The sequence below is a fragment of the Nestor notabilis genome, unplaced genomic scaffold, assembly GCF_000696875.1.
Source record: "Nestor notabilis isolate BGI_N333 unplaced genomic scaffold, ASM69687v1 scaffold15359, whole genome shotgun sequence".
Classification (NCBI taxonomy): domain Eukaryota; kingdom Metazoa; phylum Chordata; class Aves; order Psittaciformes; family Psittacidae; genus Nestor; species Nestor notabilis.
The window spans coordinates 21,043-39,392 of NW_009944207.1; the positions used below are offsets into that span (position 1 = coordinate 21,043).

General features: G+C 35.9%; 1 protein-coding gene across 2 annotated transcripts in view; it reads right to left on the reverse strand.

The window, feature by feature from the left end:
* The window catches only part of DMXL1 (Dmx-like 1), a 68,564-nt gene that overhangs the window by 16,966 nt on the left and 33,248 nt on the right, over positions 1-18,350 (reverse strand). For both annotated transcript variants that reach the window (XM_010022331.1, XM_010022330.1), the window contains exons 23-30: positions 17,437-17,689; positions 14,252-15,333; positions 13,800-13,991; positions 12,495-12,571; positions 12,167-12,294; positions 10,100-10,348; positions 1,801-1,979; positions 217-356 (exon numbers count right to left, since the gene is read on the reverse strand). In XM_010022331.1, coding sequence (XP_010020633.1) covers positions 217-356; positions 1,801-1,979; positions 10,100-10,348; positions 12,167-12,294; positions 12,495-12,571; positions 13,800-13,991; positions 14,252-15,333; positions 17,437-17,689 — 2,300 coding nt within the window. The remainder of the gene's footprint in view (positions 1-216; positions 357-1,800; positions 1,980-10,099; positions 10,349-12,166; positions 12,295-12,494; positions 12,572-13,799; positions 13,992-14,251; positions 15,334-17,436; positions 17,690-18,350) is intronic.

Consider the following 18,350-nt stretch of genomic DNA (forward strand, 5'->3'; position numbering starts at 1 on the left):
ACAAACCATATTTCAGAATACTGTAATTACTCTGAATTCAAAAGTCACTATACCAAGAACTAATAAAATTGTTATCATTGTGAAATATTAACTACTAAGTCTGAATAATGCACTGCCATGAAATACCAAGTAACTGGTTTATTATCGCAAAAGTAAAACGCCAGAAATACAAGTCTAGCCATCAGAGAACATCTTGCATTCTAAAGAGTTACTTACCTGTATGAATTTGAATTTGAATGCTCTTGATTATGTCTATTTGATGCAAACACATCTCCATCAACATCTTCATCATCTTCGCCACTTTCATGACTTTCTTCTGAATCATATTCCACTCTACTTTGTGACGGAAGAAAAGGCTAAAAATTTAAGCAATATTCTTTGAGTATCTTCTACCAACATTTGGTTTTAAATTATCTTTTAAAAAATTATACCTATTATCTAATGCCTTTTACAAAAAAAGCAGACAGAATATCTTACAGTTAGTAACATTTGAAGTTTGTACCTCATGAGACGGTAACTGTCTATGAGCACTGCGTACTTTAACAGGCTTTTTACTTTATTCAAAATTTTAATACTGACAATGAAATTACTAGCAGTTTTCCAATTTATATTTTGTTTTAGATTCACATCAGATATATCAAATAACACATAGAACACATAAGCTTATTATTTGTCAGAGAAGCCAAAATTCCCAGTGTGTATTTTGTAGTTCTTCAAGGGCTCAGAGGACTAAACAACAAGAAAATCCTATCCCCTGCCTATAGTCTTCAGTATTTACAAGCCCACTATCAGTGCCTCACTGCGTTACTAAGTCTTTGCAATTTCCTTGCTCCTAAAATACTGCTTATGTATTTATTTTGCTGATATAGAACCACAGAATAGTTAAGGTTGGAAAGTGCCTTAAGATCATCTAGTTCCAACCCCCCTGCCATAGGCAGAGACACTTCGCACTGGGCGATGTCGCCCAAGGCTCTGTCCAACCTGGCCTTGAACACTGCCAGGGATGGAGCATTTACCACTTCTTTGGACAACCTGTTCACCACCCTCACAGTAAAGAACTTTTTTCCTTATATCTAAGCTAAACTTCCTCTGCTTAAGTGTGAACACATTACCCTTTGTCCTACCACTACAGTCCCTAATGAAGAGGCCCTCCCCAGAATTCTTGTAAGATCCCTTCAGATACTAGAAGGCTGCTACGAGGTCTCCACGCAGCCTTCTCTTCTCCAGGCTGAACAGCCCCAACTTCCTCAGCCTGTCTTCATATGGGAGGTGCTCCAGCCCCCTGATCATCCTTATGGCCCTCCTCTGGACTTGCTCCAACAGCTCCATATGGCTAATATTTAATACAGAAATGTATCATACCACTCCATACAATTATGTAACTTTCTACAAAGGAAGATCTGCTACAGTAGGCCTGACAAATGGCAACATAATTTGATTTCAAGTAAGTACAGGTATTCATTTAACCTATTTGAAACAGATGATAAAAAGCTACTCACATTTCCCTGTTCATATAAATATCTGATCCATAATTACCTATACATTTGTATTCTGCAACTGTAAAAAGCAATGTTTTGTTCATACAACTATCTGAAAACTAATTTTGTATCAACAGTTCTTAAGAAAGCTGATTCAAAAATACTTCTAGTCAGTGTGTTAGAAAAAGCTCAATATAAGTAATAAAAACAAGCAGTTTATCACACATGTAAATCGATAACTAGAATAAAGACTAAGAAGAAACAAAATTACCATTCCAGAAGTGACAGAATATAGTTAACTGCCATAAAAGCAAAAAATTACCTTGGCAATGAAATAATCCCAGATGCTAAGCTCAGGAGGAATAAATCTTTCTTTGTAAGATGGAGATTCTTGTTCTACCGATGGCAGTGCAGGCAACTGTGAACTCTCTTTCGGAGATGTTTTTGATGACAGCCTGTAATGTTTTTGCTGTTTCTCTCCATCATCTACAGAGGAAGAAAATACAGTATGTTTTTAAATTGTCCAGTCCACCTCCCTACTGTTTTTAATAAGAGATTTATAACCAAAAATAAAAATCTTCCTTATTACATTTTTCAGAATTTTATCTTAACATTTCTGTAGAAAAAAAGCATAGAGAATCCTCAAGTTTGCAAAACTAATGCATAACTAGAACTCCAAAAGGGGAAAACCCCCACCACAAAGAATACAGTAGAATACACTCATAACTGTGTAAGAAGCGTTCTTCCTAACAAAGATGACAAGTATTGTTGCTCAAGCAAAAATACTGCAGAACTAAATTACTTTAATAAGCACTACTGAATACTTATTATTCTTGGTTTTTAAGACCAGCCATTAATTTTGTATTTCATAATTTATAATGCAAATATCCAAGACTCACTCCTACTCCAAGTTTTAACTCCATGTCTCCTTCCACAGGAATTGTGTACTTTTTCTAAATCATACAGTTTGACAAATCCGTATGTCCTGACAATGTATTTCTCCAGCAAATATAAAAGATTGCTAGGAAGACTATGGAGTGAATCCTTCATAATCCCTCCATATGAGGCTTCCACAAGTCAAATCAAGCATGTGACTCGGAAAAGCCAGCACCAATTCACTAGGGGCAAATGGTGCTTGATAAACTCGATCACCTACAACAAAATAATCTGCTCAGGTGATCCTGAGTGAGCAGTGGACATTGCCTACCTGGATTTCTCCGAGGCTTTCAACACAGTTTCCCACACTCTCCTCCTAGAGAAGCTGACACATTATGGTCTCAATGAGCAGTGTGTGAAGTGGGTGGGGAAGTAGCTGACCAGCTGCACCCAGAAGGTAGTGGTAAATAGCTCCTTTTCCAGCTGGTGAACTGTCACATAACCATCTGACAACCTGAAATTATGCTGGCTCTTGGTAGGGGAATTGTATTCTAATATAGCCTTTCTGCTAGGTAGAGGATGAATGATATTGATAATCACTGCCCCTGAGCAGTAAGTTACACGTTCTGGCTCTCCAGAACACTTCTAAAGGAATGAAGGAGAAAGGGAATCATAGTTGGAGATTTGATACCATATGGTGGCCTTCATTCATCTTCCATTACAGACAAAATGGACTTGAATCCATTTCTTGTGAAATTTGTTTTTTATTTTCAAGTATGTACATGCAATGTAAGGAGATCAGTTGCTATTGTGAAACAACTGAACAGGTCCAAGACTCACATAAAGAAAGAAACATAAAACAGTAAGATAAAAAGAGAGTAAATTTTTTGAACTGCCTTTTGAAGTTCTCAAAACTTTCAAGAATTATGTAACCAACTACTGAACATTTATTTTTTTCTTAAGCATCTCAAAATCTCCCTTTTCCAATTAAGGTTTGAAAACCGATGACGCTGCCCAAAGGAATCATTGAGCACACTTCAGTTCCAACCCCACCCTTTTTTTTTTTTTTTTTTTTTTACTTATTAAAGGGAGAGGCAGGGGAAGCAGTTGGGGAAGAAGAGTATAGGAAAAAAAATTGGTTGTTTCTTGTTTAGTTGAAGAGGCTTTTGTTTTGCGTAGAGCAATAATGAGACCAGGCAGCTAGTCAGAAAAGACCTCATCTAAACAGCTCTTAAGTGGAATACAATTCGCATTATGACTTGAGTTTTTGGCTGATCTAACAGCAGTAATAGATAGGCTTCAAAAAAGCAAACGTGCAAGGATGAACTAATATGAACATCACAAATGCAAATGGATGCTTTATTACTTTAGCTTTCCTTATTCCCTTCTGCTGCCAAGGACCCACCATCAATAACTTCCACTGAAACTTGTGAAATTACTTTGTCCAGTTAACACTTTTGGGCACCAAAAGAGCCAACATCCCTATGTGCCACAAGTGAAGTATTACAAAGAAATATTTCCTATACCTTTTTTTGTTTGTTTGTTTCTTTACATGTTTTATCTACAGAAGACTTTTGACTCTTGATAGATGCTTGAAAGACTATTCTCTTCAAAACTCTTCTAGGTACTGTAATCACTTGAAAACAGAAGGTCTAACACTCTAGACAAGAGAAAAACTGCTCATTTAGAACAGCTATATTCCACATATAAGACCTACATGCTCATAACACTACCTAAGCCGACATTGAACCCTGAGGGAGATAAATTTTAAGTTGTTTTTTAATAAAAACATTTTTTTTTACCTCACAACTATGATTTTATTTTTTTTTTTGAATGGGAAAACTCTCTATTCACAGTGGCTGATGGAATTTTTTCATAATTTCTGGTTACTTTTAGACCAGAAAAAAACCCCACATTTTTTCAAGGATTTTCAAAACATTTTGGACCATGTATGAAGACAACCATTACCATTACGTGGTATCATAAAATCACAGAATGGTTTGAGTTGGAAGGGACCTTAAAGACCATCTAGTTCCACTCCCAATGCCACGGGCAGGAACATGTTCCACTAGACCAGGTTGTTCCAAGCCCTGTCCAACCTGGCTTGAACACTGTCAGGGATGGGGCAGCCACAACTTCTTTGGGAAACCTGTGCCAGTGTCTCACCACCCTCATAGTAAAGAATTTCTTCCCAATGTCTAATCTAAACCTTCCCTCTGTCAGTTTAAAGCCATTCCCCCTTGTCCTGTTACTACATGCCCTTGGAAAAAGTCCCTCTCCAGATTTCTTGCAGGGCCCCTTTTAGGCACTGGAAGCTGCTCTAAGGTCTCCCCTGAGCCTTCTCTTCTCCAGGCTGATCAAACCCAGCTCTCCCAGCCCTCCGTCACAGGAGAGGTGAAATATATATGAACTATAAAATCATTTTTATATAGAACTTAATAAAAGCTGAAGACAACATCACATCTTTCATCTTGAAATTGGGATATTTTAAAAGTCTTTATTGCACTACTATACTGTATTTCCCACACACACACTGTTAAGGATATTATTTGAAATCCACTTACCTGTACTAAAAGTTGCAAATATAATAGCTGCAGTAAAATGTATTTTCAATTCATTATCTAAAGCTCATCAGCTAAGAAAGAGCATGCACATGCATCACTATGAAATTTTAGCCATTGCTTTTCAAAAAAAAAAAAAAAAAAAAAGAAAAAAAGAAAAAAAGAGAAATTCACTAGGCAGGAAAGAAGGAGCAAGTGTTGCATAATACAGAAATAAGCAAGTATATGCTTGCAGGTTGTTTTTCTAAGCAAAACTGAAAAAACAAATGCTTTACTTTAAACCAGTACTTTTTTCCATTCTGTTGGATTATTCTTGGTATTTTTAAGAATACTGAAGGCTAGTCATTGAAAAAAAAAATAAATCAGTATTTAGGGCAAATGAAAGTACAACCTTCTAAATGGTTTGGAATTCATACCACTAATGCTAATTTTTTTTTTTTTGATTGCATTCTAAAAATCTTTGAATAAACTAAAAAAACATTAAAAATCTGACTTTGTCATTTGGGATTTCAGATTACCAATTATACTCACTTTCAAATTTCTAATATGCCTAGTTAGAGGTCTTTTACATGCTTTTTGCATTCAAAACATTTCTCTTTGGTCTCATTTTACTTATAGGACAAATGTAAAATTTATGTTATTTTCCATGAATATTGGAGTCTTTCAGACATGGAAAATGCCTCTATTTCTGTCAAGATCTAATACATGCAATGATATTCAAAAAGCCTGTTGCCCATGTCACCTCTCTTCCACCTTCCCAAGAAGAGCTAAAAGACAGATCTCTTACAATTTCCCCAAAACCTAAAAATCAAGTCAGTTACTGTGTTTTACTGAAGACTGTATGCAGGCATGAAACTTCAACACCCCAATACCCCAGGAAAAATGCAATTCTTCATTAAGAGATGTAAAGTTAGAAAAAGCATTGTCCTTGACTGCAGGCATCAACAAGCATCAGCACTGCTGAGGCCCAGAACAGAGTGGAATGATAGAGACATGACAAAGAAATACTGATTTTGTATCACACCTCAAATCATTTTAGTAAATGTAAAGCCCTATAAAGATACCTACTTCTCTGGGAAGGTATGTAAGCCAACTGAAACAACAGCATGGTAAAAATATACACTATTGGACATTTTGACTTCAGATCTAAGAAGAACTTGCATTTTGCAAGGTTACTAATCCTGAAATTTTCAACATGATGTTCTGCTTACTCATGGGCAATAGCTTGTGTGGCCAAGGTGATGAATTTAATGAATTAGCACTCAACATCAGCAACTGCAATTAAGCTGCAGTTCGATTACTGTATGTGCACAACACTGTAAGGTCTTTGTTCTACTTATGCACATTTAATAACTAGTGCAATTCACTGAAAAGCCCAAAGCAAGTATATATTAAGCTCTCAGATGTTTCTGAAAACATTATATAACAGATGTCCCTACCCATAGCAGGGGGCTTGGAAGCAGATGATCTTCAAGGTCCCTTCCAACCCAACCATTTTATGATTCTGACTTGGCACATTTCAGTAAGTGGTGAATGGACACTTCTTCAAAATTAGATTAAGCATAATGAAAATACTTGGTGGCATAAACAAACTGCGTTGATACTTCCTGCTCTGATCATCTAAGGTATCTTCTACTGAGCCAAAAAAAAAAACCCAACCCTCTAGCTTTCACAGTGTGAACACTTCAAGTCAAACTTCCGTTTTAATGACTGACTTAACTAAGAATATGAGAGTAATAGTGAGAAGACAAAGACTTTAATATGGAATAGAAAGGCCACACAAGTTAATGAAGTATGCAGTACCCCAAAATACCATAAGAAAATAAGCCCAACATTGCAGTCTCTAATTCTGAGTTAGAATTTAAGGCAATTATTCTCACATTGATGTCAAAGTTTCCATTACTAACACTATCATAGGGACTTCTGCATTAAAAAGGAGCAGTTCAGCATGGCTGTTGTAGGTCTTACACAAGCTAGAAGGCTTTAAAAAAAGAAATAAATAAAAAGAAAATCAAGGGATATGTATCCTTTTCTACATTCTGAGATTAAGCCATTCCTGGAGACAAAGTCTAAATATGGAGATTTGTACTGTTGTTTCTGATTTGATTGGTGAACTTTGGGCTGGAAGCCCAAAGCATAAAGTTTCTAGTCTTGAATTACCAATGCAAGTTCAGGTTTTGCTGTTGTTTTGTTGTTGTTGTTCTGTTTTAGAGTCTGAATGAAACCTACCCAATAGTAGGTACAGCAAGCAGATAAATGCAAGAGCGCTAAGGGTTTGGATTTTCTTTACAATTGCGTAAGCAAACTTGCCCAAACGCTAAATTCATGTTCTGTTTAGACGCTCTGTTACTTTAAGTAACTTTAAGATTTATAAAAATCTGTACTGATAGTATGTTTTCTAGGTGGTCATCAGCAAGCAAAAGCTACAAATTAATTCAGAGGATCTAACGAGAAATATGTGCATAAGATGACAGCAGGACTGCATATCCTACACATAAATTTTACATGCACGTCCTCATTATCAAGGCATCTATTTCTCAAAACTTACGGCATTTTGACCAAAACTAGTCATAGGAACAGCTGAGATCTTGTTATTTCTCTCTACCAAAGTACCCAGAAATAATAATTTCTGTTAAAACTTTTTTTAATTGCTTGGAAAGTTAGGACAATCAGCAGAGAAAAACAACTTGTCGTAATAGTCAAGTATTAATAGATTTCTAATTTTCTACATCTGAAACCCAAAATAACAACTTTAAATCTATGAAGTGTTCTTGTAAAATACTCAAGTTTAGGAAGTAGTTTTGAATTTAATTTACTCTTGTAGCATGGAATAATTGAAAGTATGAAATGAAATTATGGATTTCTAACTGGTAAAGCCAAATTCAAACTTTTCCTTAAAAAAACCTCTGGATTATGGAAAACTTACCATCTCCTTATGGATTTCAGTTATGAAAAAGTTTTCTGAGGCAGTTTTGAAGAAAAACTATATGGTAAATATGAGTATGAAAAAAACTACTATAATCAACAATAGGGTTATTTTTCAGATGCTGCCTCTTTAAAAACAAAACATATCTGTAGTTTTAAGACATAGTAAATTTTCAAATGCTAATCCAGTTTGTCAAAATGCATCCACAAAACGAAGAAACACAGCTGGAAAGTATAACATGTCAGGCAGCTCTAAAAAGCATTCAAACTGCTATGCTTTGTTTGAGCTTTACTGTGAAAAAGGCAATAAACCAATAGTTTTTTACTCAAAATAATTCTTAACAGAGGTCAGGATTTTACAAGACTATCAGGAACTATTTTTATATTCCTGTTATTCAGTTTCTCTCTAAAAGAAAGATTACATAGGTTGGAAGGGGCCTGGTACAACCCTTCCTCAGAAGAGGGCTAACTTAGGAGATGACCTAGTTTTTTCATGTTCTGAATAACCCCGAAGATGGAAACTCCACAACCCCTCTAAACCCGTCTTCCAGTGTTTGATTATTGCTACAAATTAGAATTTAAAAAAGCTCCTTTCTTCCCTTAAATTTTCAGTTTCAGCTTCTTGATTCTTCCAGTAAGTTTTACTAATACTGTAATCAGACAGCTAGCATTCATTTTTAGGAAAAATATGCAGTATAGAGGAATTCAGCATACATTTCAAAATACTGTTCTATGTAAAGACAATTATTTTATCACTTCAAAACAGTAGTAGCAGCAGCATTGATCCAACTCAGTATACAGTTACCAACACCTAGGAAACTTAGAATTGCTAACAACAGCCAGTTATAGCTTCCAACAATTCTGATATGGCAACTATATTTACCTTAAAGTAATAATAAGAAATATTTATTCAGTATCACAGTGAAAATTCATCAGATCTAGAATAAGAACTCGATTAAAGATCTCTTAGGAAAGTATTTTCAGAGTAATGTCTGACAAAGTCTGTATTTAAACAGACTTTATTTTCAGTTTGCCTTAAATGCAAGGTAAGACACTTTTATATATAACATACCTCTAACAGCAATAGTAATGATATAATAATAAAAATACAGTTTAAGTTACATTTTACGTATACGTTCAAATGTGATGTACATAGCTTAAGTATTTTTACTAAATCTTCCTTTTAAAAACTATCTCTAGGAACGTTGTTCCTGGTTTTATAGAAGTCCAACTAAATTATAAAGCAGAAATTTATACCAAAAAAAAAAAAGCATTACAGAATTAATTCTGGGCCTCAGGATAATTTGCAATCATCTGAATATAAAACTTGAGGATTGTTTGCTTTCCTAAAGGCTTCTTAGACTACCAAAACTGACTAGCAACAAGACACCTTTTCTTTGTAATGTCTAGAACGAACACTTAGAAATCCACATGCATAATAATGCACTGAAAAAGCAAAACAAGCAGCTTTCTGACAAAGATATGAAACACTTCTGATCCTTTCAAACCATGGTCAAAGTTCTTTTATATTGCATACTGATTTCAAATTAAGTGTACTAAGAGTACACCACCACTGCAAATTTTTTTGAAAAAGGCCAAATTCAACTGCTGCTTTAATTAAAAAACTTCACATTAAATTTGATGTCATGGCTTGCAAACAGAAGTTTTTCTGTCTTTTGACATATGCAAAACAAAAATTAAAAAAAAAAAAAAAAATCACACATAGCAAACTGCATGTAAAGGCCTAGTACTAAATCTAGTATCTTGCCTGAAAATTTGGTAGGACTATGAGTACTCAAGGTGGTAAGGGATTTGGAAAACCCCACGCATTCCATGGAGAACACTACTACCTGATGTGGGCTAGGCATTGGGAAGTGCCTACCTGCCAAAGAGAGAAAACATACTGTATTTGCAAAATGGGAATATATTGCTGTTATGAGAGAATTGGAAAGCTTCAAAATTAGCATTGAAAACTAGGCTGTAACAGTACTGAAAACTTTCTCTTTAAGAAGAACTTAATCCCATCACATTACAGCAGTTGTGCTACTTGGAAGTGTTATTTCAAAAGGTTTCACTTCTGTTTCCTACTCTATTCTACACAATAGCTATACTACTACATTTAGATCCTTGTCTGTCTTTGCAGATCTTAAAACATACTGAATTTTTATGAACATGAACTATTTAAAGCAATTACTCTTAAGCTTTCAGCAGTCACATCATTTTCGAGAAGACACATATAAATAAACCAATACAACTAACCAGGTTTTGTCTTTAATTGAAGTTGTCCTCTGCTGGGTGTATGAGCTCCTCCTCCAAAGATAGCAGACCACATCTTATTGTTAAGTGGATGAGCCATAATTCTATACAACTCATTGCTAGCATGTGTGGCTAGGCCATGGATGAAGAGACTCAGGTAGACTGCAGTTAGAATTTCACAGAGTAAAACTGTGAGACCTGGCTGGGCTTCCTCACCAGCAGAATTCAAGAGATGTATCAGAGCTGTTATTCCTGTTTATAAAAAAAAAAAAAAAAGGGAAAAAAACCCCCCCATATATGTGTGTGAACATATTCCAGTTTATCATGGTATCTTGACTAGCAAACTCACATTATTTAGTACCTTCTACTGTACAAAAATTCTATGTTTTACAGGAAACTGAAAAATCCAGGAGAAACTGTCATGTTATTTATTTTTAACAGTTCATTATAGCTTTTCAGCTTCATGTTTTGGACTGACAGTTACAGAAATACATAGCAACGTTTCAAGGATAAGGGGAGGGAGAGAGGGAAATCATACAAAACCATTAAAATTTGGGGATAACTCTTAAATAAAAACCTGGCAACTTTAGTTCAACTCCCTGGTACTGAAACTCTGTGATACATTTGATTACACTAGTTACATGAACTTTTCTTTCCTCCATGCCTCAAGGTCTCTCTTTTCAATTCTTTGAGCAAGGGGTCAGCTCTTTACTATTCTTTCCTTTGAATTCAGTGTCTCACAGTATATTCAATACATAGCATCCAAGTCTTATATTTTAAATACTAATTTCTCATTGACTGTCTTGTGGTGCTTGTTTCACCAGTTTGGTTTGTAACTCCAGTGTAACACTGAAAGTTGAAACTCTAGATTTTCACTTTATAGTGATAAAATGAACCAAAAATCATGGGCATGAACTTGAAGTATACATTGTCTGACAAGTATTCTTTCACCCAAGTACTAAGCAAGCTGTAGAGTTTTTATGCTCCCAATAAATGCCATAGATTTTCAGATCTGGCTCTGACTGTATTGCTTTGTGCACCTAAGTGAAAATACAAATAGCAGTGGCCAAAGAATTATGTTTTGTGTCATATTCTCCCATTTGCACATAAAGCATGTGAAGCTACTAAAAAGAGAAAACAGTCCAAGGTGATATCACCTGTAAGCACAACTGCTACCAATCCCTTGTCTCATTCATTAGAAATTTAACTCTGCAGCTAATGAAATAAGCAGAAAACAGGTAACAACCCAATTTCTCTCTAAAATCTGTACATTCAGTGACAGAACATTATGCAGGGGGAAAAAAAAACCAACCAACCCCAGTGGAGCATCAAGCACAAAGACTGCTTAAGGTTCTCTAAAAGATTTTCTTCATGAGAAATACTGAAAAAAGAAATCCTATAATCTGAAGGCATATTTCTTGGAAACATTTACATTAAAGTTAGAAGTGTAAACTGAAGCTCATATAGATATGTATTACACAGTTTACACTCCCTCTAATGTGACCAGTGTAGCTTCATTAGCATAAATTCCAGCACAGGTTCAGAATTACTTGAAGTAATTCTCTGTAATTAAGCTGCAAATTTGAAGTTTTACAGCTACAGAAAAACATAACTCATTATAAACTCCTCATTTCAATAGTTTCAAGTTAGTTCAAAAGTCGTACATAAGCTACAATCATTCTGAGATGGAGCACACACTAAAATAGTCTTTCAAGTCCTTTTCAAGAGAAACACAGTAGAGTAACAGTGAGTCTCATACCTGTCCGCCAGGGGGAGCAAGTAGAGCACAGGACACTACTTCACCCTACTTTCTGTTTACTTGCCCTTTCTTAGAGCCGCCACTAACATTTTTTAGCAAGAGAAAGCAATCGAAGTAACTTTGTGAATAATCAGAACTACTAGCTTATAGCTTTTGAAAAACGAAGATAAAATTTTATTATAAGAACTTGTTTTTACCACGAGCTTTTATGACTGCTACTAGAAACTCCAGAGCATAGCTACATGCTCTTACAGTGAATCCAGACAATTAATTTTTCCTTAAGGGGAAAGAAACAAATCAACACTAGATACCTGGCCACTGAGCAGGTGATGTATTAGGAGTCACTGTTTCTTCTAAGCTTGCTGTTCTTAGAGAATGGCGCTGAGTTAATAGCACTGTCTGATACACTGTTCCAGTGAACTGATTTGCTTGAAATGAGCTGTGAAACAGAAAAGTGGGATGTCGTATTTATTAAAAAAAAAAAAAAAAAAAGTTATGTTTAAAACTATTCAAGTGATAGCCCTTTCTAGATGTAGGCACGTGTGAACACTGCCTTCTGGTGCACTATATATTATACCATCACTACAGTAAGACAATGTGTTGACCACTCTCTAAAAAGTACTTTTCATAGACCTTTACCTGTAGCTGTGACCATCACAAAGACATTGGTAGATGCAGGCAGAGAGTGACGCTGCTAAGGTATGCATTACATATATCTGTAAGACAAAGTTTTACAGAAAATATTACACTCAAAGGGAACAGCGGTTAGTAATCACAGCCTTTCATGCATACAGATTTGTAACAGTGGAACAAGCACTGAATATGAAAGGTGCAAGTATTTATGGCAAAATTCCACAGCCTTTTCTTCAGAATTCATTTCAGATACATTAATTCACTTTGCAATGATAAGGATGGGGAAGCACTCATTCGCCCCACCAACCCATAATCACAGATAAGCTCTAACTGCTGTGTTTTCAATTAAGAAACAGCAACATGTTAAACCTCTACACGACAGTCACCCTAAAACAGTAGCAATATGCTGGTTCAGAATAAAAAGGTTTTGCTTCAGAATGAAAATTACAATGCGGCTTATTTTTTGACCAACTCTTGTACAGCTGACACACATACAGATTTACTCGGTATCACTGATCAATATTTTTAATCATATCTGATAGTTTTATTAATGTATCAAAACATACACAAAGATCAAAAAGATTCCTTAAAAAAATTATACTTATTTTTCTGTTTGCTCTGAAAAGAAGCACTAAGCACTAAGTAGGAACTGAGCAACCTCTTGAGTGTTCTCTAAGGAATCCCTAGTAAAAGTAAGTATGATTTGGGAGCCAACACATAGAAAAGTTCAGGAAAAAATTAACCTAACACCTTCAGTTTGGTTTCCAGTCCAAGATTGAATATAGAAGAAGTCTTGCAGAGATATAACTTCAAAACCCCAGATTATATTTGACTGTATGAACATACATACTGTTTCACAAAGAAGTCTGAGTTTACTGTGCTTTACTAACAGTTAGTTTTTATACTTCAAAACTTAGTTTTATTTAGGTCTAGAACTGAAACAGAGTTTACCATTAACGTAAAAGAAATAATGATCATATTGTCATAAAGATGAATGTGACACTGATAGTGTAGTACAGCATGTTTCCCATAACAGATATCATCTGGGACAAATATCCAGTCCCAAGAGAGGCCAAATTAATTTGGCTTGTTTAAGTAGATGCTCAGCACCTCAACAGTAAGTAAAAATCAGTGGACATTATTTTAGCCCAAGATAAGTACTACAGAAAATATTCATATTCTGCAGTTTTATTACTTGTCACAGGTATGCACACCAGAAAGTTTTCATGCTCTCAGAAAAGATTTGTTATTTTAGCAAACTTAACAGTGACAACAACAACAAACCCAAACAACTGTAAAAGAAATACATACTTTGTTGTTCTGAGTATCTGGATGAGGTGGTGAATCAAGGTTTATTATGGCATGTAATATATCATGAGTTAAGTTACCAAGATGTAACAACGGATTAGCCACCACTGTTTTGGCACTAGCTGTGCAAGCAAATAGGAGAGGTATGGAACTTTGCTCTGGTAGAGGGCTGGAAGGTATCTGTATTGACTGCTCCTAAAAACAAGCAAGAAACACACATACAAAGTGATAGTACAGGTTCCTAAAGGGAACAGAACATTTGAAAGACAGGAAGGGGATTCTAAACAACAAATCCCCCATAACCTAGAGAAAACGTAACATGTAAAAAGCAGTGTTATTTATACAGAACAGATGCATACTACTGTAGGAAAACTTCAAAATAATATTAAGCACATTCCAAAAAATCTACAAAAAACAAAAAGCAGAGAAAACACAAACTAAGCTCTCCCACATACCTGCTGAGATTCTTGCAGTAGCAGAATTAATTCCATCCTGACTGATGCCAAACCTCCACCATGAGAGCCATGAAGTATACAGTAACTAAGGAACATTCTTAGGAGAGACTGGTATTTCAGGAGCCACTGACGTCTTTTCTGAAAGTTTTCTTTCTGTAGTACATGTTTTTGCTGGTCAGCTAAGTCTTCAGTGTTCTCATGTAACATAGCTTCCTCTGGCATCACACTTGTTTCTGACTCTCTGTCTTCTACTTCAACACTATAATCACATGTCTTTTGAAGAGCTACCACTTCTCTTTCAAGCCACTGATAAAGCTGATACCTCAACTTCCCACCATCTACCTCATAACCAGTGGACAATGTACGAAGCTCTACAGTAAGAATTTTAAGGCATGCTCTAAACTTCAGTTGTGCTGAAATTATATCTTCTGATTGACTTAGAATATCTGTGTCATCAACTACACTAAAAGATTCTGTGTAGCTAGAATTTGTTTCATGTAATTTTTCAGTTTTCTTCAGAGGTTTTAGCTCTTTCATTACCAGGGAAGAATCTTCACTCTCACTTTCATCACTGTCTGACTGTAGTTTTAAGTGCTCATCTTCAAATACCACACATGGCTGGCTCCAATCAAAGGAAAGAGTTGAACTTGAATGTTTTCCTGATGAACAATCTGAAGAGGAACCTAGACCATTCAGCACTGGCTGTGACCAATCAACACTGGAAGATTGGTCTTTTGTTTCCAACTCTTTAACTGGAGAATATGGTGAGAAGTCTTTACTAGTATCCATTAAACTAGGGGATCTACAGGATGACTTCGACCTCATGACAACTTTAGGCATTTTTGATAACACTTCTAAGGCCAACATAGGACAACCAGCTTTTAGATGAGCATATGCAGTGGTGAAAAACAGCCGTCTTTCGCCTAGGTTGATTTTGTCAGCTAATCCATTTTCTACTGTTAGGCAAATGTGTGTGGAAGATGTATCAGAAGAACCAAAATGACGTCTCAACAGGAGAGGATGTGTTCTTAAGTAGTTATAGAAGTTAAACACTGCAGGGTTACAACTTGATGAGCCATCTTCTTCACCTGAAAAGATATTGAATCATGAGGAAAATATACCATTCTGTATGAAATAATCCATCTGCAAAGTTCCAAGTTCAGAAGGCTATAAGGTCTTAATATTAATTCGATTGTTTACTTCATTGCACCCCCTTTTTCACCTTCCTTTGCACCTTTATCATCTAAGTATCTTGGGAGGGAGGACACCGACAAACCTCATCACTACTAAAAAGAGAAGCTTGAGTGGGAAAGCAGGTGTTCCAGGGATCGAAGGATTCTGGGTGGAGAAGGAATGTAAGCCACACGTACACACCCCAAACTACTAAAAAGTTTATTACAAGATCTAAAATGTAAAATCCAGATGTAAAATCCAGAGGTATCCCAAGCCAGAAAGAGAGAGAACTAAAGGCTACCAAAGAATAGATTGGGCACAGATTCTTACCAACCTACACATTTGTTCAATCACCAGGAGGCCAGCTCCAAGGTGCATTGAGAGCAAACAGGGTTGCAGGCACATATTTTTGCATTTGTCCCCGTGGAGGTAAGGTTGGCCATAAAAAGCACTTGGATCCGCTTCCTTCTCTCAATCTCTCTCAAACCCTGGGCCTTTTATATCCCAAAAAATGCCAACTCATCCGGACGCAGGGGGCCAGCCTGCGCTAGGAGGAGTGGCCCTGCTGGCTCCCAGCCGTGCACACTCACTCCAAGTAATCGGGGTGGTCCACCACGGACCAGTTTTTACAGTGTTAGACCCATCTAACACAGCAGGTAAGATCATTAAAACAGCTGCGTTTACTTTCCTTGCAGTCAGGCCAGATCTACTGCAGTCAAACAAGACCACATTCTTGTTCAGCTTAGATTTCTTGAGTCCCCATCACTAAATTACAGTAAGATATTACATCTTACCAAGGACTTTTACTTTAAAAAGTCTTCTTTACAAATTTTGTATTATTATTTACTTTTTCTACCTTCTAACAAAAACGCAATTTATAATAAAACTAGGCAATCCATCATATTTATAAATGTTTTTTATAAATTACATGCAAATAAATAAATTGTATAGCAGTTCAGCACCTACCCAATTTATTTTCATGTCCAAAACCACAAAATGAAAAACCCTAAAAACATAAAAGCATCAGCATAGATGATTCACACAGCCTCCTGGGCCTGAGGTTAGCCAAGACAGATAGCCTTACTGTCTCCTCTTTTGGGAGTTATGGCACAACTAACTACAAATAATAGGAAAAGGTATATGAAAGAGAACCTTTTAAGTAAGAAAATAAAGCAAAATACCACAAATAAACCACTGAACTGATTAAAGAAGAATTAGTAACATTTAAAAAATATTTTATGCAGGAGGATGTGACCAAGATGGAAACAACTGAGCATTATGTCCCTCACTTGCTCAAAATTATCCTAAGTCATATAACTTCTACTGAAATCAGATTTTAAAATTAATTACACAACTCTGGGGATTTGGATCTCCATTCATCCCCATAAAATTTCTCTCAGTAGCCAGGACTGAAATGCAGCTAGCATGCTAACTAGTAGGGACTCGAAACATTTAACTTCCTTGTGAACATTAACTTTAAGTAATATCACAACTGATTCTTATAAGGCCTATTAAAGTGAACAGGTAAAAATCATTTCAGGAGATTTACATGCTATTTCAGACACCACGTGGACCACTTTGTATCATAGCAAATATCAAAAATCTTTTCTATGGCAGTTTATGATTGTGGTAAACAATTCTTGCCAAGGACTAAAAGCTACAAAACACAATCAGAATTTGTTTCCTACGTTGTGATGGAGTCAAACTAGATATTGAAGTTACTTTGTGTCTTCGCCTTTAAGTTGCTGCTGGAAAAACAGCTGCATCACTTCAGGGCGATTCTCATTATCCTGATACTCACATCCTTAAAGGATAAATTAAGTATACATTCATGGGATTTAGGATTAACAACACAGTCACCACAATTACTACAAAAGCCACATACATTGCTACAGCAAACTCTTTACTAGCAATGGCAAGCAACTGTGCAGTACTTGGCCTTGTTCAGAATACACTTAAGAAACTACTACTTAAATGAACAAATAGTTAAAACCAACCTAACGTATTCTTACCTCCCTCATCTTCAACAGAATGTTTAATTAAAGTGTTAAGAGCCTTGCTATAATCTTCCAAAATCCAGTAAGCCATACTTCGCAGAAAAGGGTCATAGTGCATGTTTCCTGAGCTCTCTTTTCCAGGACACACACTTCCCAGAATTCTCTTCTGTAGTACAGATTTGTAAGTACTAGATACTTCAAACTCCGATTCATAAAGTCTTGATATTACAAGAGCCAACTGAATGTCATTCAGTTTTTCAAGGCAGACCTAATTGAAAATAAATATATTCACAAGAACAAACATTACAATTTCTCCTCTGGCTAAAATGATCACAAGACAGGAAGTGACATGACAGTTCAGACTGAGATAACTGGGCCTATTAATTCTATAAAAAATTAGCAGGAACTATGCAAAATAGCTGTAGCTAACTGTTACATGTAAGTCCTGATGTGCAGTTTCTTCAGTTTAAGTCTGACATGACAACAGATCTTTGAAATTAACTGGCATCAATAAATCATCACCAGTGTGCACATGAAACCTCTTGAAGCTGTATGCTTTTGTTACAAAGTTTTACAGAACAAATCCTTCATTAGCAAAGAGATGAATTTCCTCCAAATTTTTCAGTTTAAGCAGACAAACAATTTTGGTTTGTGAAGGGATTCTAGAAGCCCACCGACATTACTGCCAACAAGCCTTCTTTTTCAGATCTGGAACTTTCTAATGAGAAACTGTGTTATCTTCATACATGTCAGGGCGGACAAACTGGAAGCACGTTAATGGTAGGTAGGCCTCTTATTATTATACAGAAATTAAGCATGGGACTTTTTAGCATCACTAATATGAGAGCTAAAACAGAAACAAAATGTACAGATCAAGGATTTCTACTTGTTAATTTGGGGGCAGGGGGGAGAGGTAAGGGCGAGCAGGG